We start from the raw sequence: 20,166 nt of genomic DNA, 5'->3' as shown, positions 1-20,166 counted from the left end.
GATATGCTTATATTGCTGTCCTAGTGGGGTGAGACTGCTGCAAGGCTGTTACCCAGAGCTGGAAGAGTAGCAACACAAAACAGGATTTGCATTGGCCAGGAATCGGACCCGGGTCTCCCACGTGGCAGGCGAGAATTCTACCACTTTTTTTTTTTTTTTTTTTTTTACAAAACATTAAAAAGGTCCGTATTACATCATATCTTCACAATAAAACATTTTAAATATAAAATGTTGCAAGTAGAACTCCTTAAAGGGTATAATCACATTTTTAAAAAGGCATTTTCATTCCTGTGTCATTTAAAATCTTTGAAACTTCTTGAGTAAAAACATCATAAAAAGCCTCCTGCATGTCCTCCAACTTAAAATAATAAAACAGACATTCAACATATTTCTCCACCTTCCTCTTAAATACATTCCACACATCTAATACAGCTTTTTCCTTTTTTGCAGCAACTCTTCTCTCCCATACTGCACTTTTCATTAACATCACAAGTAAATTTATGAGCTTTTCATTATTACATTCTTTGTTCACTCCCAACATCAACACCTTTTCCCACTCAAGTTCGTCATCTCTTTCTCCTTTCAAAGTTAAAATAATGCTTTTGTATTTCTCATTAAAATCTTTCAACTCATTACAATATAAAAACAGGTGTAAGAATCCTTCATCTGCATCTTGACATACTTTACACGTGACACTTTCCTCCATCCCTATTTTGTTTAAAATTATATCTGTAAAAACTGCTTTATTTCTGATCAAATATTCCAAATTCTCCACTTTTGACTGTACTAATTTGCCCTTTATATTAGCCCATATGTTGTCTTCATTTACATCTTTAAACATCCGTATCCAGTACTCATTTGAACGCGGTTTCTTAAAAACCCCATCTCTAAAAAACCCATAAATCATTTTCACAGTACTATCTTTCAAGTTCCACCATTTCTCGCCAAATTTTACAATCACATCTTTACTTTGTTTATTTTCTTCCATGTTTTCTATTCTTGTTAACCATTCTGCAGGTATGGCATTTTTGATTATGTCGTATTCCTTTATTAAGTCTTGTCTGTTAAAATCCTCCTTCGCTTCATCCATTACGTCAATAACATACTGTACCTGTAAAAATCCTTCCTTAAATTCATATAAAACATCCCTTACTCTTGTTATTCCCACCTCCCACCATTTCCTAAAAAACACCACTTTCTCTTGATTAAGAATGCCACTGTTTAAGAATAAAGGCTGATTTAAAATGTTCTCGCGTCCTTGTATGTTAAAATGTACACAAGTTAAAAATTTCCCCCATGCTCCAATCAATTCTTTATAAAAATCTGGTAGACCCTCTGTCATGAATTTTTTCATCCTCATGCATAAAATATTATCTCCCAAATTAAAATTGCCACTTTTACTTAAAAAATATTCCATTGTTCTTTTCCATGCTGCCTTATTGTCTTCATCCAAATATTTCCTTACCATTTTTACTCTTAAACTGTTTTTTCTTTGCTCCACGTCTATTAAACCTAGACCCCCTTTGCCTACTTCTCCAATTAACGTTGCATATGCTATTCTTGGAGGTTTCCCTTCCCATAAAAAATCTAAAAAACATTGTTTCAGCCTTTTTTCCATCCACAGTGGCATTGATGACACATATAAAATATTCCATAATTTAGAAACCATTAAAACATTCAAAATTAAAACCCTCCCCTTCAAAGTTAAAGACATTAATTTCCAAAACCTCAGCCTCCGTTCAATCCCTCCTAAAATTTCCTCCCACATGGTTACTTCTGCTTTCTTTTCATCCCTCCCAATTATAATGCCTAAAATTTTAATTTCATCCATTTCCTTAAAAGTAAAATGTCCAGATAAAGCCTCAGTTCTCCCAAATCTCAAATATACTGTTTTATCTTCATTTATTTTAGCCCCTGACCCCTTGCAAAAATGCTGTACTATTTCCATTGCTTGCTTTACACTTGCCAGATCTTGTAGTATTAATGTGGTATCGTCAGCATATTGAAATATTTTATTCACTCCCCCCTCTACCTCTATTCCTTTTATTCTGTCCTCGTGCTTCACAGCTAATCCCAGTGGTTCTGCAACTAAAGCATATAAAAGTGCAGATAACGGACAACCCTGTCTGATTGACCTTGTTAACTTAAAACAGTCTGTTAAAAACCCATTGCATTTTATCCTTGTTACCGCTCCTCTATATAAAATCTGAACCCACTTTATAAAATTTTCCCCAAAACCAAAACTCTTTAACACTCCAAATAAAAAGTCATGCTCCACCCTATCAAAAGCTTTCTCGAAGTCCAGACTAATTAAAAAACCATCTTTCTGCTTATCATTTATATATCTAATTGTGTCTTTAATACTCATAGTTGTATCCGCAATGTCTCGTCCTTTTATACTATATGCTTGGTTTGTTTTTATTATGCTTGGCATCACTTCTTTTAGTCTATTAGCCAAAACTTTGGCTAAAATCTTCAAATCAGTATTAAGCATTGTTATAGGTCTATAGTTTTTTAAAGCTACTTTATCCCCCTTTCCTTTGTATATCACCTTCATTAAGCCCATCCCCATTCTTTTATTTATCTCACCATTCTCAAAAATGTCATCATATACTTCCTTTAAAATACTAGATAAAATATCTTTAAAAACAATATAAAATTCACTTCCCAACCCATCTATTCCTGGACTTTTCTTTTTGTTCAATCCACTAATTGCTCTTTTTATTTCTTCTTCTCTTATCTCCTCGTCACATTCTCTTTTTTCCCCTTCTTCTACTCTTGATTTTATTAGATTTAGTAATTCCCCTTTTTCTTTTTCTTTTATTCCCTCTGTGCAAAACAATTTCTCATAATATGATCTTATTTCTTCCAAAATCTCCTCATGTTGTTCTACTATGTTCCCATTTTTGCTCCTTATTTCTCTAATCATTTCTGACTTCCCTCTTCTCTTCTCTAGATCAAAGAAAAATTTAGTGCACTTTTCCCCCTCTACTGTAAATTTTGCTTTGCTTCTTAATCTTGCACCTTCAAATTTCTCCTCCTCCATTTCATTTAATCTTCCTTGCAGTTCTTTAATCTTTTGTATATTTTTTCCATTCTCATTTTTCAATTCGTTTTCTAGTTTTTCTTTCAGCTCCTTTTCCTTATATTTTTTACAATTTTGTAATTGTCTACAATATTTTATCGTAAACTTTTTAACTAAATACTTCACATTCTCCCACCACATTCTTTTGTCCTCATTATAGATTTCATTCCCTTTTTCCTTTTGAATAATTTCCTTTACACTTAAAACATAGTCTTCATTCTTTAAAACCGCTGTGTTTAAAACCCATACCCCTGGCCCTCTTTTCACATTACTCCAGTCTAGCTTCATAAAAAGTGGCTTATGGTCACTCAGACTTGTTTCTTCATATTTAATCTTGTTTATAAACCCTTCAACATTTCTTGTGCATAAAATAAAATCTATTCTTGTTTGACAACAAAAATTCCCCACTATCTGTCTTCTTGAGTACTCTTTTGTCTGTTCATTCCTTTCTCTCCACACATCAATTAAATTCATTTCCTCCATCAATATTTTTAGTTCTTTTCTCCCCTTATCCGTTTTAAAAACCATTCCCTCAGCCATTTCTAATTTACTAAAAACAGTGTTAAAATCACCCATGATAATAACTCTTTCGTGTTTCTTTAAATAATCTCTAAGTACATTAAAATACTCTTTCTTTTTGTTCTCCTCTGTTGGGGCGTGAACATTCACCATAATTACTTTTTTCTTTTCATACTCCATTTCACATATCATACACTTTCCCTCTTTGTCATTATAGATTGTTTTACATAAAACCCCACTGTTTTCTTTTAGTAAAATTGCAACTCCTCTCCCTAGTCTCCCATCCCCATTATTGTATAACATTTCCCCACTCCACCTTTTTCTTATTTCCTTCATGCATTCTTCCCTCCAGTTTGTCTCTTGTAGTAAAATCACATCTTCTCGTTTACACATTTCTTTCACTTTTTCAAATTTCCTGATGTCTAAAAGCCCTCTTGCATTAAAAGACACAATTCCTAAAACCATAAAAAATATAAAAACATTCATAAAAGACATAAAAACATTCATAAAAAACATAATCTCAGTCCATGTCTTCCAAGCCCTTTAGCAGCTCATACTTATTTGCGCATTCAATTTCTTCATCTTTTAGCAGTTTTTTTCTTGCAGTCTCTAAATTAGGTTTTATCTTTAACGATCTTCTTCTTTTTGCTGATTTCCCCTGTGTCTCTTTGTTTCCATCCTTTTGTAAATGTCCCTCTAAATCGGCCTGCTCGTCAATACTTTGGCCTTTTGTCTCCTCTGTGTCCAATGCCTTTTGAAAACTGTCTGTCATGTCCATTTGTGTCCAAAATGTGTCTTCCTGTTGTCCTTGATTTAAGTCTTTATTATTCGAATCGCTCAATTCTGCTGCTTCCAAAACACTCTTTAAACTGTCAGTCATATCCATTTGTGTCCATGTTGTCCCTTCCTGTTCCGTGACTCTGTCTATTCCATTAGTCTCATTCTCTTGTAGTTTTTCACTTTCAGATTCTGTTCTTTTTTCTTGTGTTGTTGTTTTGTCCTCTGACTGGATATTGTCTCCTTCATACATCTGCCTGCCTACCTGCTGCTCTACCTCCTCCTCCTCTTCCCCCATCCAACATTCACATTTATTTAAAACCTTATTACAATCCGGGCACTTCACAGCAGTGCAAAACTTTGCAAAGTGCCCCCTTTCCTCGCACTTATAGCACCTAAAATCAGGACAGTCCTTTACCACATGATCTGGGCTCATGCACAGCCTGCACGTTTTCACCTGATGACTGTGCATCACCCTAAAGTATTGTGGACCTTCTGCTGTCTCTATTCTTGTGCTGTACGGGAGGGACGCCACTTCTTTGGGGAATCTGGTTTTCACAAACCTCGTCCCATCTTCAATATTTGTGCCCGGATAAAACCTTCTTTTAATTTTTGAAATGGGACAAACTCCCCAATGATCCAATTTGTCTAAAATATCTTTATCAGCAACATAGACAGGCAGATGCATGAAGGAGACAACATAATCACGGTTTTGTAGCCTCTTAACTGCACAGTTTATCCCTTTAATAGTCAATTCGTCCGTTAACTCATCAGCATCTTCCTCTCTTTCAAGTGTTACTTCATATTCCTTGTTGTGTTTTGGTCTTACAGCCAAAATCTTTCCATCCCCAATCCTCTCCGTCACTGCTTTAATTACATCCATTGCTCTCACCTCTGTTGCTTGTCCTATGTCCACTGTTACAGTTGCTTCTTTTAGATAAATCCTTTTCCTTGCTTCCTTCTCCGATTGGTTTGTTTCTCGTTGTCGTCTGTCCAGTCCATTGTCTTTTGCCTTCTCAACTCCGTCCGCCATTGCCAGGTCTGTCACCGTAGATCCGTCCATTGCAAAAAAAAGCTAAATAAAAAAAGACTCCTCCCGAACAGCTCACGCTGCTGGGAGGACAAACTAAACAATGAATGTACCACTATCACACATGCACAGGGTGGTGTGGCCGTAAGCGAAAGAGGCCGTCCAGAGTTGGCTATTTAAAACAGGCGCAGCACCAGGGAACGAGCGCAGCTCAGCTGGCATCGACACAGCACCGACAGAAACAATGCCCTTGAAGGCGAGAAAAAATAATGGCAGCGAAGCTGTGAGATGGGGACGTCTATCAGCTGCCAAATGAAGGACTTCGAAAAGCTTACAGCACCTCGTATTCCCGGGCAGTCTCCCATCCAAGTACTAACCAGGCCCGACCCTGATTTACTTCCGAGTTCAGATGAGAGCGGGCATTTGCAGGGTGGTATGGCCGTAAGCGAAAGAGGCTGTCAAGAGTTGGCTATTTAAAACAGGCGCAGCACCAGGGACCGAGCGTAGCTCAGCTGGCATCGACACAGCATCGACAGAAACAATGCCCTTGAAGGCGAGGAAAAATAATGGCAGCGAAGCTGTGACACGGGGAAGTCTATCAGCTGCCAAATGAAGGACTTCGAAAAGCTTACAGCACCTGGTATTCCCAGGCGGTCTCCCATCCAAGTACTAACCAGGCCCGACCCTGATTTACTTCCGATTTCAGATGAGAGCGGGCATTTGCAGGGTGGTATGGCCGTAAGCGAAAGAGGCTGTCAAGAGTTGGCTATTAAAAACAGGCGCAGCACCAGGGACCGAGTGCAGCTCAGCTGGCATCGACACAGCATCGACAGAAACAATGCCCTTGAAGGCGAGAAAAAATAATGGCAGCGAAGCTGTGACACAGGGAAGTCTATCAGCTGCCAAATGAAGGACTTCGAAAAGCTTACAGCACCTGGTATTCCCAGGCGGTCTCCCATCCAAGTACTAACCAGGCCCGACCCTGCTTTACTTCCGAGTTCAGATGAGAGCGGGCATTTGCAGGGTGGTATGGCCGTAAGCGAAAGAGGCTGTCAAGAGTTGGCTATTTAAAACAGGCGCAGCACCAGGGACTGAGCGCAGCTCAGCTGGCATCGACACAGCATCGACAGAAACAATGCCCTTGAAGGCGAGAAAAAATAATGGCAGCAAAGCTGTGACACGGGGAAGTTTATCAGCTGCCAAATGAAGGACTTCGAAAAGCTTACAGCACCTGGTATTCCCAGGCGGTCTCCCATCCAAGTACTAACCAGGCCCGACCCTGATTTACTTCCGAGTTCAGATGAGAGCGGGCATTTCCAGGGTGGTATGGCCGTAAGCGAAAGAGGCCGTCAAGAATTGGCTATTTAAAACAGGCGCAGCGGTCTCCCATTCAAGTACTAACCAGGCCCGACCCTGCTTTACTTCCGAGTTCAGATGAGATCGGGCATTTGCAGTGTGGTATGGTCGTAAGCGAAGGAGGCCGTCAAGAGTTGACTATTTAAAACAGGCGCAGCACCAGGGAACGAGCGCAGCTCAGCTGGCATCGACACAGCACAGACAGAAACAATGCCCTTGAAGGTGAGAAAAAATAATGGCAGCGAAGCTGTGACACGGGGAAGTCTATTAGCTGCCAAAGAAGGACTTCGAAAAGCTTACAGCACCTGGTATTCCCAGGCGGTCTCCCATCCAAGTGTAACAGGTGTACTATATTTATTTATTATTGGACTAGACAATAAAACCAGAAGATTACAAGGTAAGTAAAAGGAGGTGGGGGTGAAACTGAGCTATAACCAAAGACAAACTGAATGTTTTAAATACAAAAATAATTTTACTTTAGATTGTATGAATTTTTTCCTTTTTGTATTTGTCTTAGTAAACAATACTTACATCAGTAACATAACTATTTATACACAACCCCAGGGTGCACCTACTTTACAATTTTTTTAAATCAAACACAAATCACAATAATTTAATTCAAGTGAAAACAAAAGAAACCTTAAAATAACACAAATAAATCAGTGTCGTTGTTCACTCTGAAATTGGTGAAATCAGTTCAATTCAGATAAAGTTCTGTTTTTTCCCTCCAAGAAAATCAGTCCTTAGAGCTGTAATTAAAAATCGCAGTCCAATAAAGGAATTAACTTTTTGGCAAATTCTTACTTTATCCGATGAAATGAGGATAAATTGAAATATGTGTTCTTCACAGTTTTCCAGGTCGATGTAGGAGGCTCGCCATCAATACAAGGAATCCAGTGAAACTGGGAAAATGTCCTCAGAAAAAAACCTGGCCTGATCACAGACCAGAATATATAAATAAGTTTAATATGTTCAAAATCATTTCAAAAACATACAAAATATACAAAACGTGGAACAAATAAAACACATACACACACACGTTTACCATAAAATGAGCTAATATAATGGAATACCTGTCAAATTCGCGATGTCTTTATCACTCTATGGTCTTCTCACACACACACGATTGCAAAATGGCGTCAGCGCACTGTAAACGCAATGCAACATGCGGTCTGACTTCAACACACTCTTAAACACACTAAATAACGACTATTTTGCAGGTACAACTTGATTTCAACTAAAATCACTGTTAAACTGTTTAGGAATCATAACATACTGTATTTTAATCTTTTTGTTCAAGTTTGCTCCTCTCCATTGTTCTGCAAACCGGTCTAGTCTCTGCTCTGTCTCTCTCTCCCGGCAAGCTGGAAGGGGCGAAACTAACAACCCGCTCCTACGATTGGTTGTTACTTTACCTCAAACTACATTTGTATACATGAATTTTTTTTCGTTTATTATATTTATAAAGACTTGTAGATATAATAATAATATGATTATACTGCTCTAAATAATATTATAAATAAATATTTAACTATTTCACTAGGGTTACATATGTTTCAGCAAATATTGTCGGTAAGATGACTTTCAGTTTTGCCGTATGAACGACAAATCAAATGAACGACAAAAATGGGATTCGATGGACTCGGCCACCCCGTCATGTATGTACTCACTTTCCTGTTGGGGGCTGGACTACGGCATTTCTGTATGTATTTGCTGCTATTTTCTGTAAAGATGACGTTAAATTTTGCAACAACATCCTTCAAAACGATAAGAGCGTGCGAGTAAAACACCTTCCACGGAAGAACCGGCCTCTTTCAAATGCCAAAGCATTTGAACGACAAGGATGGGATTCGATGGACTCTTCCACCTCGTCATGTATGTACTCACTTTCATGATGGGGGCTGGACTATGGCATATATCTTTGTATTTGCAGCTATTTTCAATAAAATTGACATAAAATTTTGCAACAACATCCTTCAAATCGCTAAAAGAGTGAGAGTAAAAGAACTTCTACAAAAACACCATGATCTCTCGAATGCCAGAACATATGAGCTACGAGGATGGGATTCAAACCCACACATGCAAAGCACAATGGATTAGCAGTCCATCGCCTTAACCACTCGGCCACCTTATCATACATCTTCCTTTTTCTCTGGTGGAGGCCAGACTGTACCCCATATTTGTATATGTATGTTTCTGCAACTATTTTTGGTAAGAAGACTTTCAGTTTTGCCGTATGAACGAGAGAACAAATGAACGTCAAAAATGTGATTCGATGGACTCGGCCACCCCGTCATGTATGTACTCACTTTCCTGTTGGGGGCTGGACTACGGCATTTCTGTATGTATTTGCTGCTATTTTCGGTAAAGATGACGTTAAATTTTGCAACAACATCCTTCAAAACGATAAGAGCGTGCGAGTAAAACACTTTCCACAGAAGCACCGGCCTCTTTCGAACGCCAGAGCATTTGAACGACAAGGATGGGATTCGATGGACTCTTCCACCCCGTCATGTATGTACTCACTTTCATGATGGGGGCTGGACTATGGCATATATGTTTGTATTTGCAGCTATTTTCGATAAAGTTGACATAAAATTTTGCAACAACATCCTTCAAATCGCTAAAAGATTGAGAGAACTTCTGTGGAAACACCATGATCTCTCGAATGCCAGAACATATGAGCGACGAGGATGGGATTCGAACCCACGCGTGCAAAGCACAATGGATTAGCAGTCCATCGCCTTAACCACTCGGCCACCTCGTCATGTATTTTCCATTTTCTCTGGTGGAGGCCGGACTGTACCACGTATTTGTATATGTATGTTTCTGCAACTATTTTGGGTAAGAAGACTTTCAGTTTTGCCGTATGAACGAGAGAACAAATGAACGACAAAAATGTGATTCGATGGACTCGGCCACCCCGTCATGTATGTACTCACTTTCCTGTTGGGGGCTGGACTACGGCATTTCTGTATGTATTTGCTGCTATTTTCGGTAAAGATGACGTTAAATTTTGCAACAACATCCTTCAAAACGATAAGAGCGTGCGAGTAAAACACTTTCCACAGAAGCACCGGCCTCTTTCGAACGCCAGAGCATTTGAACGACAAGGATGGGATTCGATGGACTCTTCCACCCCGTCATGTATGTACTCACTTTCATGATGGGGGCTGGACTATGGCATATATGTTTGTATTTGCAGCTATTTTCGATAAAGTTGACATAAAATTTTGCAACAACATCCTTCAAATCGCTAAAAGATTGAGAGAACTTCTGTGGAAACACCATGATCTCTCGAATGCCAGAACATATGAGCGACGAGGATGGGATTCGAACCCACGCGTGCAAAGCACAATGGATTAGCAGTCCATCGCCTTAACCACTCGGCCACCTCGTCATGTATTTTCCTTTTTCTCTGGTGGAGGCCGGACTGTACCACATATTTGTATATGTATGTTTCTGCAACTATTTTGGGTAAGAAGACTTTCAGTTTTGCCGTATGAACGAGAGAACAAATGAACGACAAAAATGTGATTCGATGGACTCGGCCACCCCATCATGTATGTACTCACTTTCCTGTTGGGGGCTGGACTACGGCATTTCTGTATGTATTTGCTGCTATTTTCGGTAAAGATGACGTTAAATTTTGCAACAACATCCTTCAAAACGATAAGAGCGTGCGAGTAAAACACTTTCCACAGAAGCACCGGCCTCTTTCGAACGCCAGAGCACTTGAACGACAAGGATGGGATTCGATGGACTCTTCCACCCCGTCATGTATGTACTCACTTTCATGATGGGGGCTGGACTATGGCATATATGTTTGTATTTGCAGCTATTTTCGATAAAGTTGACATAAAATTTTGCAACAACATCCTTCAAATCGCTAAAAGATTGAGAGAACTTCTGCGGAAACACCATGATCTCTCGAATGCCAGAACATATGAGCGACGAGGATGGGATTCGAACCCACGCGTGCAAAGCACAATGGATTAGCAGTCCATCGCCTTAACCACTCGGCCACCTCGTCATGTATTTTCCTTTTTCTCTGGTGGAGGCCGGACTGTACCACATATTTGTATATGTATGTTTCTGCAACTATTTTGGGTAAGAAGACTTTCAGTTTTGCCGTATGAACGAGAGAACAAATGAACGACAAAAATGTGATTCGATGGACTCGGCCACCCCGTCATGTATGTACTCACTTTCCTGTTGGGGGCTGGACTACGGCATTTCTGTATGTATTTGCTGCTATTTTCGGTAAAGATGACGTTAAATTTTGCAACAACATCCTTCAAAACGATAAGAGCGTGCGAGTAAAACACTTTCCACAGAAGCACCGGCCTCTTTCGAACGCCAGAGCATTTGAACGACAAGGATGGGATTCGATGGACTCTTCCACCCCGTCATGTATGTACTCACTTTCATGATGGGGGCTGGACTATGGCATATATGTTTGTATTTGCAGCTATTTTCGATAAAGTTGACATAAAATTTTGCAACAACATCCTTCAAATCGCTAAAAGATTGAGAGAACTTCTGCGGAAACACCATGATCTCTCGAATGCCAGAACATATGAGCGACGAGGATGGGATTCGAACCCATGCGTGCAAAGCACAATGGATTAGCAGTCCATCGCCTTAACCACTCGGCCACCTCGTCATTTTCCTTTTTCTCTGGTGGAGGCTGGACTGTACCACATATTTGTATATGTATGTTTCTGCAACTATTTTCGGTAAGAAAACTTTCAGTTTTGTCGTATGAACGAGAGAACAAATGAACGACAAAAATGGGATTCGATGGACTTGGCCACCCCGTCATGTATGTACTCACTTTCCTGTTGGGGGCTGGACTACGGCATCTCTGTATGTATTTGCTGCTATTTTCGGTAAAGATGACGTTAAATTTTGCAACAACATCCTTCAAAACGATAAGAGCATGCGAGTAAAACACCTTCCACGGAAGCACCGGCCTCTTGCAAACGGCAGAGCATTTGAACGACAAGGATGGGATTTGATGGACTCTTCCAGCTCGACATGTATGAACTCACTTTCATGATGGGGGCTGGACTATGGCATATATGTTTGTATTTGCAGCTATTTTTGATAAAGATGACATAAAATTTTGCAACAACATCCTTCAAATCGCTAAAAGATTGAGAGAACTTGTGCTGAAACACCATGATCTCTCGAATGCCAGAACATATGAGCGACGAGGATGGGATTCGAACCCACGCATGCAAAACACAATGGATTAGCAGTCCATCGCCTTAACCACTCGGCCACCTCGTCATGTATTTTCCTTTTTCTCTGGTGGAGGCTGGACTGTACCACATATTTGTATATGTATGTTTCTGCAACTATTTTCGGTAAAACGACTTTCAGTTTTGTCGTATGAACTCACTTTCATGATGGGGGCTGGACTATGGCATTTCTGTATGTATTTGCTGCTATTTTCGGTAAAGATGACGTTAAATTTTGCAACAACATCCTTTAAAACAACATCTTTCGGACTTCCGGTGGCGCTATGACCAAGTAAGCAGCATAAAATTGAGCTCCGTCAAAATAAAAAAAGTCAAGTGGTAACTTTAATTCCTAACACTTTGGTTGAAGTAAAATCAAGACCATCAACAAAATGAGCTCGACTTCAAGACATAAGACGAGTAATAAACTCGACAATAAGAAGGAAAGGGAGGAAAAACGGAGAACGCCGAGCCCAGTTAGCATCGAGAAGGCTAACGCTAGCAACGAAATGAAGCTAGATCCAGACGTGCTTGAAGAATTAAAGAAACTTCGCAAGGAAAATCAAGAAGGACACAGTCAGACAAAGATGTGCCTCGAAAGAGTGGAACAAACAGTTAAAGATATATAGGACCAACTTATTGAACACGAAGAAAGAATTGAACGGGCAGAAGAAAGAATAAGCATGGTGGAAGATACATCACGGCGACACCAAAGGGCGATAAAATACCTGCTTCACCGCGAATGGGATCTAACTGCAAAGTGTGACGAACTTGAAAATAGAATGAGGCGCAACAATATCCGAATTTATCAAGTGCCAGAAGGAAGTGAAGGAAAAGATACGGCGGGATTCGTGAAGAAGTTGCTAGATGAAGTACTTAATTTACCGTCAGAAATTGACATTAAGATTGAGAGGGCGCATCGTTCACTAATGCAGAAACCAACGGACACGACAGCCCCCCCGAGATCTATAATTGTCAGATTTCTGGATGCAGCGGTGAAAGACGCGATCATCAGACAAGCGTGGAGCCAAGGTCAGATTCATTTTCGGGAAAAGCGAATCTTCTTTGATCAAGATTACTCCCCTGACCTTCAAAGGAAAAGAGCGAAAGTCTACGAAGCCGTCAAACAACTAAAGAAGAAAGGAATACAGGCAAAATGTGTTTACCCAGCACAACTAAGACTGAAACTTAGCAGCGGCGAGAAAACATTTTCAACGCTGAAGGATGCGACTACACAACTGAAAGAACTCGACATTGAAATACGCTGTGGAGAGAGAGAAAGAATGGAAGAGGAGTTGAAAGAAAAGCCGGGAAATAAAAGGAGAGAACGAGACACAGTATTGTCGACAAGCGACATAAAGGCTTTGATTCAAGAAGGGTAGATTCGGTACTTCAAAACGGGACAATAGTTTTCTTGCTTTCTAAGTAATTCAGGAAGGTGCGTTCCCGCTTGTGTTAGGAGTTTAAAATATGACTATAAATTTTATAACTTTACAAGTTCTGTTGCCATACGTATACAAGTGGTATGTTAAAGTTTTGACGGACGCTAAATTTTAAATAGGAAATGAGTGAAATGCACTCAATCAGACCTCTTATCTTTTACACGTACTTTAGTGTAATAGGGGTTTCAATAGCACTGAGTGCTATATCTTCCCCGGAGAGGATGGACCACGCCTCTCTGCCATACAAACCTGGATTAGATGCAGAACACGTTCGAAAACTGCGTCTAATGGGACAAATGGAAGTTCAGTTCAGTTCTGTTCAGTTTACGGTTAATGAGGGAATTGTTTTTCATTTTCTTTTTTTTGCTCTTTGCTGTCATTTCAAGTGTAGACATACAAACATAAGGAGGAATGCACATCTTAACGTAATTAATGAACATGGAACTATTGAATGTGGTTAGTTACAATATAAACGGAATTAATAATCCTATAAAAAGGAAGAAAATCTTTAATCAGTTAAAAAAATGGCAGTGTTCAATAATATTATTGCAGGAAACACATTTATCAGAGATAGAACATTCCAAATTAAAAAGAGAATGGGTAGATCAAGTGTTTAGTTCATCATTTGAAAATAACAAAAAAAGAGGAGTAGCGATCCTATTTAGTAAAGCGGTGTGCTTTAATAGTGAACAAATATTTAAAGATAAGGATGGGCGTTATGTTATGGTGATTGGATCAATTGGAGGTGTAAAGATAACAATTATAAACATTTATGCCCCAAATGAAGATTGTCCGCTTTTCTTTAGAAGAATAGCAGCACTTTTAACAGATAAAAGTGAAGGGATTTTGATTATGGGAGGGGATTTTAATTCTATATTGAATTCTAAACTGGACAGATCACCAATATTAATAAAACCACTCTCTAAAACTTCCAAAGAAATTACAAACTTGATGAATGAAATGGGATTAGTGGATGTTTGGCGATTTTTGCACCCTAAGGAAAGAGACTTTACATTCTTTTCACATGTGCACGGAAGCTACTCAAGAATAGACTATTTTTGTATACCAAAAGCAGATATATATAAAGTAAAAGAGTGTAGAATTGAACCAGCCACCATTTCAGACCACAATCCAGTTATTATGAAAATTAACCTGGGACTAGACACGCAGTTTAGATATTGGAGATTGAATGTCTCATTGTTAACAAACACTCAAACAAAAAAAGAAATACAAGAAGCATTAAAAGAATACTTTTTAATTAATGATGATGGTAATGTCTCCCCTTCAATATTATGGGATGCAGGAAAAGCCACAATAAGGGGTAGGATTATATCTATAGGGTCTCAATTAAAAAAACAAAGAAACTTAAAACAACAAGAATATGAAAACGAAGTAAAAAGGTTAGAGAGAGAACACAAAATAAATAAAAAAGAAGAAACACTTAAAGAGTTAAAAGAAGTTAAGCAAAAATTAGAGAAATACTAACGCATAAAGCAGAAGGAGCTCTTAGATACATAAAAAGAAATTACTATGAAATGGGAAATAAAGCTAGTAGATTATTGGCTTTTCAACTCAGGAAGGACCAAGCTAGCCGTATTGTCCCAAAGATTAGACACCCGGTGACAAAACAAATTGAGACACAACCTAAAGCAATAGCTGACATTTTTGCAGAATATTATCAACAGTTATATAAATGCCAAGACCAAGAATTAAAAAAAGAAAAAATTTTGACATTTTTGAAACCACTTAATCTGACAAAATTATCAAGTGAAAAAGCAAATAGATTAACAGACCCCATAACAGAAGATGAAATTAAAGAAACAATCATTAAATTAAAAAACAATAAATCTCCAGGAGTGGATGGGTTTTACTGCAGAGTATTATAAGGTTTTTGTGAATGATCTTACCCCAATATTATGCAAAGTATACAACTACGCGCTAAAATCACATGATCCACCAAAATCATGGTCAGATGCTATAATTTCAGTATTGTATAAGGAAGGTAAAGATCCTACGCAATGCAATAGTTATCGTCCTATCAGTCTTTTGTGTGTAGACTACAAAATATTAACATCTATATTGGCGAAACGAATTCAAAATTGTATAAAAGATGTAATAAAACCAGATCAAACTGGATTTATTCAAAACCGACATGGAACCAATAATGTAAGAAAGACATTAAATTTACAATCCATAGCGGTAAAAAGTAAAAAGAATGCAATGCTTCTCAGTCTTGATGCTGAGAAAGCTTTCGATAGAGTTGATTGGCTATTTTTAGAGCAAACACTGATAGAAATGGGTTTTGGAGAAAAATTTGTGGAATGGTTCAACATATTATATAAAGAGTCAAAATCAAGAATAAGGGTGAACGGTCAGTGTTCCAAATTCTTTGGGGTAGAAAGAGGAGTTAGACAAGGGGACTCTCTGTCTCCTGCTTTATTTGCTTTAAGTATTGAACCATTAGCAGAAGCCATACGTCAGAATACAGCCATTCTAGGAATAGAAGATGAAGGGAGATCGGTTCATAAAATAGCATTGTTTGCAGACGATGTATTGTTCTACATAGAAAACCCATCCCATTCCATTCCCCCACTTATGCAGTGTTTGCATGAATATGGACTAGTCTCAGGGTATAAAATCAATGAAAATAAATCTGAAGCCATGATGGTTTCTGGGGTTTGGCCTCCTCAGCTTAATGAGCAGGTTTCGTTTCATTGGTCAAAGAAAGGATTTAGGTACCTGGGTATCATTCTTACCCCCAAACCTAGCCAGCTTTTCGACGCAAATTATACAAATCTAATAAAACAAGTTAAAAATGATTTAAAAAGATGGGAGCTTCTTCCTCTCTCATTACTGGGTAGAATTGAGGTAATAAGAATGAACATACTACCCAGATTTCTTTTTTTGTTTCAGTCTCTCCCAGTAAATGTGCCTGTCTCAGAATTTAATTCGTTAGATAAAATATTTGGAAAATTCATATGGCAGAAAAAGAAAGCTAGGATAAAATATAAAACATTGCTTTTATCAAAAGATAAAGGAGGTTTAGGCTTACCAAATCTAAAATATTACTACTGGGCAGCTCAATTAACCGCAATAGTAACTTGGATTAAAAATAATAAAGAATCAAGATGGGTCGAAATTGAACAAAGCACAATAAAAGAGACATCACTGTCCGTTCTACCTTTTATAAATGTAAAACAGGCTCCAAAAATTAAAATAGATAACCAATGGATAAAACATACTCTAAAAATTTGGAATAAAACAAAAAAAATGTTTGGGGGTCCAGAATCTATATCCAGGGCCATGCCTATAGTAGGAAACATTGAGTTTCTCCCATCTGTGTGGGATGGTGGATTTCGAATATGGGCAGATAAAGGTCTTATAACAATAAATCAGTTATTCGTTGGAAAAGAAATTAAATCATTCTCACAACTCCAAGAACAATTTAATATTTCACCAAAAGATATGTATAGGTTCTTCCAAATAAGACATTACATTACAAACCATAAAGAAAAAGCTCTAATCATGCAAGAACCAAATAAAATAGAGGAATACTTCATAAATATTACAGAAAAAAAACACTCCAGCTAAAAATCACGTCTCCCATTTATACAAAAGATTACTAAATAATACTGTACAAAATACCGATCACGTTAAAGGAAAATGGGAACTAGAACTAAATACCATAATCGAGGATGAGGTCTGGACTGAGTTATGTGAAGGATGTCATAAAGGAATTAATAGTCAATTGTGGAAAGAATTTGATTGGAAAGTAAAAATGAGGTACTTTAATACTCCTTTTGTAATTTCTACATACGTGAAAGGACCATCGGTAGCTTTGTGTTGGAGAAAATGTGGTAAAATTGGAGACCATACCCACATTTTTTGGGACTGTCCTACGATTCAAGAGTTTTGGAAAAATGTTTAAAAAAAAAATAGATAATATATTAGATAGGGAGATACCCCTCGATCCAGTTGTGTGTTTACTGGGAGCACTGCCCAAAGAGATGTTTGATAAGGAAGCAAGATTTGTCCTAAGGATATTATTACTGGTTGCAAAAAAAATGATAACAGTACATTGGATGGAAGAAAGTTCTCCAAAAGTGTCTCAGTGGATTCAGAGACTTAAACAGGTCTATATAATGGAAAAAATGACTGCATGTCTACAGATGAAAACTGATATTTTTCTAAGGAGGTGGAAAAGTATTACGACATATTTGGATATGTATATTTAGAGATTGCTTAACCTCACCTTAACATGACTGTTATTTGATGTAACTATGCAATACAATGTAACTTGATGTACAGATGTATCCCCTGGAAAGTAATTATGATGGCAACACCTTTTATTTTAAATTTTTTTTTAATTTTCTTCTTTATTTTTTATTATTATTATAATTTAATTATTTATTTTTATTTATTTATTTTTTTAGGTACCCCCTCGTGTGTAAGGGGTAAAAATTTTTGGGGAAGGGGTTGTTCTGTAAAATAAATATATAGAAAAATCTTAAATAAAAAGTTAAAAAAAAAAAAAAAATGTGTGGCACAGTTTTGTACAGTGACATGTGACACAGTGAGCTCCCTGATCAAGCATTTGAAGTCACACATACAGGAAGGTTTAGAAATCAAATGCCCCGTGAAAGGGTGTGATTGCAGCTTTACAGTTTCATCCACTTTAGCTTCACATTTTTCAAGGAGACATAAAAATTCTAGATCACACCTTGTTAGATATGTCCAGTCCTGCTGAGCCTGGTAGTCTTTATAGTCAGTCATGTTCTGATGCTTCTGTTGTCAATGGTAATGAGCTAGAGGGGCAGTTTGCTGTGGATGAAACACTCTACCTACAAAATCTTGCCCTTCTTTATCTTAAATTACAAGGGAAGCTGTTGTTACCAGCCAGTACCATACAGACCATAATTGAAGACTTTCAAAATGCCCACGAAATTGGACTATCTCATTCATTTATGATCTTAAGGAAGAAAATGAAAGAACTTGGAATCCAAGAGGCTACTGCTAGCAACATTATTGATGAGATTAAAAGGGAAGATCTTCTTAATATGTACAACAGGGGCATTTTGAGCACAGACCAAAAAAGAAAGTCTGTTTATAAAAACTATGTTGAACCTGTGCCTCTTCTTTTGGGCAGTGATGAATATAGCAAGGAGTGCTTTGCCCAGTACATTCCTATACGTGAAACATTGTCCACACTATTCAAATGTAAACCTGTAAGAGAGCAATATGTTGCTACACGTTTTCAACCAACTACTGAAAATGTCATTCGGGATGTAAGCGATGGAGAGGGATTTAAGGGCAATAAACTGTTGAAAACAGAGCCTTCCTCTGTTGGTGTGATCCTGTATCAAGACGCCTTTGAGGTCGTAAACCCACTTGGTTCAGGAAAAAAAAAACACAATATATTAGCCGTTTACATGACCCTGACAGACATTTTGCCTCACAATAGATCCACAGTGGATCACATGCAACTTGTTCTTCTGTGTAGGGAGAAGGATTTCAAATACTTTGGCATGAACAAAGTTTTTGAACCATTGATCGCTGATCTCAAAGTTCTAGAGGAGAAGGCATTTTGACAAATGATGACAAAGTTGTAAAAGGAGCTTTAGTTGCCATTTCAGGAGACAACTTGGGATCACATTGCATTGGAGGTTTTGTTGAAAACTTCAGTCGGACAAGCCATTTCTGCCGTTACTGCGAGATTGACAGAAATGCATTTACAAACCAACCATACACTTGTGGGAGTCCAAGAACTTGCGAATCTTATCAAAGCCATTTGCAAGGTTTAGACACCACTGATACTGTCTCAGCATGCGGCATCAAGATAGACTCTCCTTTTAACCAACTTAATTATTTTCATGTCTGCCAGCCAGGTCTTCCTCCTTGTCTGGGACATGATCTGTTTGAGGGTATTGTGTCTTATGACCTTGCCTTGTTTATTGGTCACTTGGTTTAGGAGAAGCACTTCACCTACCTACAACTTAACAGATGTAAAAACCAGTTCAGTTATCTGGGAAACGAAGCCAGCAGCAAACCAGCAGACATATCTCCTTCCAGTGAACGATTAAGTGGCCATGCAGTACAGAATTGGTGCTTTTTGAGGTTGTTACCTCTATTTGTGGGTGACAGAATTAAAGATCCTTCTGAAAATGAAGTATGGCAACTCATTCTGCAGCTGAGAGAAATCGTGGAGCTTGTCTGTGCACCAGCTATTACGACAGAACAAGTGGCATATCTGAAAGTTCTCATTGAAGAATATGTGTTTAGTCGTCAAAGACTATTCCCTACCTGTTCATTAAAACCCAAGCATCACTATTTGTGCCATTATCCAGACCTTATTCTTCACTTCGGCCCACTTATTCGCCTCTGGACACTAAGGTTTGAGAGCAAATATGCTTTTTTCAAGCAGTGTGCCAGGAAATTGCATAACTTTAAAAATCTTTGCAAAACTCTTGCAGAAAGACACCAACTGTTGCAAGCCTACTTGAGTGAGGGCAGTCTTTTCCCTTCTGCTGTGCATGTTGAGAGAGGTACAGAGTTTTATGCAAGTGATTACAACGACAAGATCAGAGCATCAGTGGCTGGTCAAGATTTTGGTCGCAGTCTGCAATTGCGTGCAATGAAGTAACAGTAAAAGGCACAGTATATCGAAAGGGGATGTGTGTTTTGCTTAAGAGTACTGATGAAGAACTTTCTGTT

At 38.3% G+C, this 20,166-nt stretch overlaps 3 protein-coding genes, 1 long non-coding RNA gene, 8 other non-coding genes and 1 pseudogene across 12 annotated transcripts in view; 2 read left to right on the top strand and 11 right to left on the bottom strand.

The window, feature by feature from the left end:
- Nucleotides 1-20,166, bottom strand: part of LOC796311 (zinc finger MYM-type protein 1) — an 854,498-nt gene that overhangs the window by 275,418 nt on the left and 558,914 nt on the right. The gene's annotated exons all lie outside the window — the stretch shown is intronic.
- Nucleotides 1-20,166, top strand: part of LOC148682203 (uncharacterized) — a 429,467-nt gene that overhangs the window by 250,232 nt on the left and 159,069 nt on the right. The window lies entirely within an intron of this gene.
- zgc:113135 overlaps nt 1-20,166 on the bottom strand; it is a 1,020,739-nt gene that overhangs the window by 900,123 nt on the left and 100,450 nt on the right. The window lies entirely within an intron of this gene.
- Nucleotides 5,740-5,858, bottom strand: LOC137494156 (5S ribosomal RNA; annotated as a pseudogene).
- LOC137494128 (5S ribosomal RNA) lies at nt 6,037-6,155 on the bottom strand. Its single transcript, XR_015489674.1, has one exon. It is a non-coding gene; the product is annotated as a 5S ribosomal RNA (ribosomal RNA).
- On the bottom strand, nt 6,334-6,452 carry LOC137493983 (5S ribosomal RNA). The gene has a single exon (XR_015489447.1). It is a non-coding gene; the product is annotated as a 5S ribosomal RNA (ribosomal RNA).
- LOC137494026 (5S ribosomal RNA) lies at nt 6,631-6,749 on the bottom strand. Its single transcript, XR_015489495.1, has one exon. It is a non-coding gene; the product is annotated as a 5S ribosomal RNA (ribosomal RNA).
- trnas-gcu (transfer RNA serine (anticodon GCU)) lies at nt 9,453-9,534 on the bottom strand. Its single transcript has one exon. It is a non-coding gene; the product is annotated as a tRNA-Ser (tRNA).
- Nucleotides 10,086-10,167, bottom strand: trnas-gcu (transfer RNA serine (anticodon GCU)). The gene has a single exon. It is a non-coding gene; the product is annotated as a tRNA-Ser (tRNA).
- Nucleotides 10,719-10,800, bottom strand: trnas-gcu (transfer RNA serine (anticodon GCU)). Its single transcript has one exon. It is a non-coding gene; the product is annotated as a tRNA-Ser (tRNA).
- On the bottom strand, nt 11,352-11,433 carry trnas-gcu (transfer RNA serine (anticodon GCU)). The gene has a single exon. It is a non-coding gene; the product is annotated as a tRNA-Ser (tRNA).
- On the bottom strand, nt 11,981-12,062 carry trnas-gcu (transfer RNA serine (anticodon GCU)). The gene has a single exon. It is a non-coding gene; the product is annotated as a tRNA-Ser (tRNA).
- On the top strand, nt 12,281-20,095 carry LOC147844979 (uncharacterized). The gene is made up of 2 exons (XM_088650466.1): nt 12,281-19,034; nt 19,643-20,095. Exons 1-2 carry the CDS (start codon nt 18,186-18,188, stop codon nt 20,093-20,095), a joined length of 1,302 nt encoding a protein of 433 aa, XP_088506592.1. The 5' UTR covers nt 12,281-18,185.

Source organism: Danio rerio, chromosome 4, assembly GCF_052040795.2.
Source record: "Danio rerio strain M-AB ecotype USA chromosome 4, GRCz13ab, whole genome shotgun sequence".
In the NCBI taxonomy this organism is placed as follows: Eukaryota; Metazoa; Chordata; class Actinopteri; order Cypriniformes; family Danionidae; genus Danio; species Danio rerio.
Note: the sequence above shows the minus strand (reverse complement) of the source record. Positions and strands in the feature narration are given on the sequence as shown.

Bases quoted from the DNA above. Each gene is read 5' to 3' on its own strand.
- LOC147844979 (XM_088650466.1), top strand. From the start codon at position 18,186: ATGTCCAGTCCTGCTGAGCCTGGTAGTCTTTATAGTCAGTCATGTTCT. The intron at 19,035-19,642 runs GCATTTTGACAA...CTCATTCTGCAG, and splicing joins TCAAAGTTCTAGAGGAGAAG to CTGAGAGAAATCGTGGAGCT.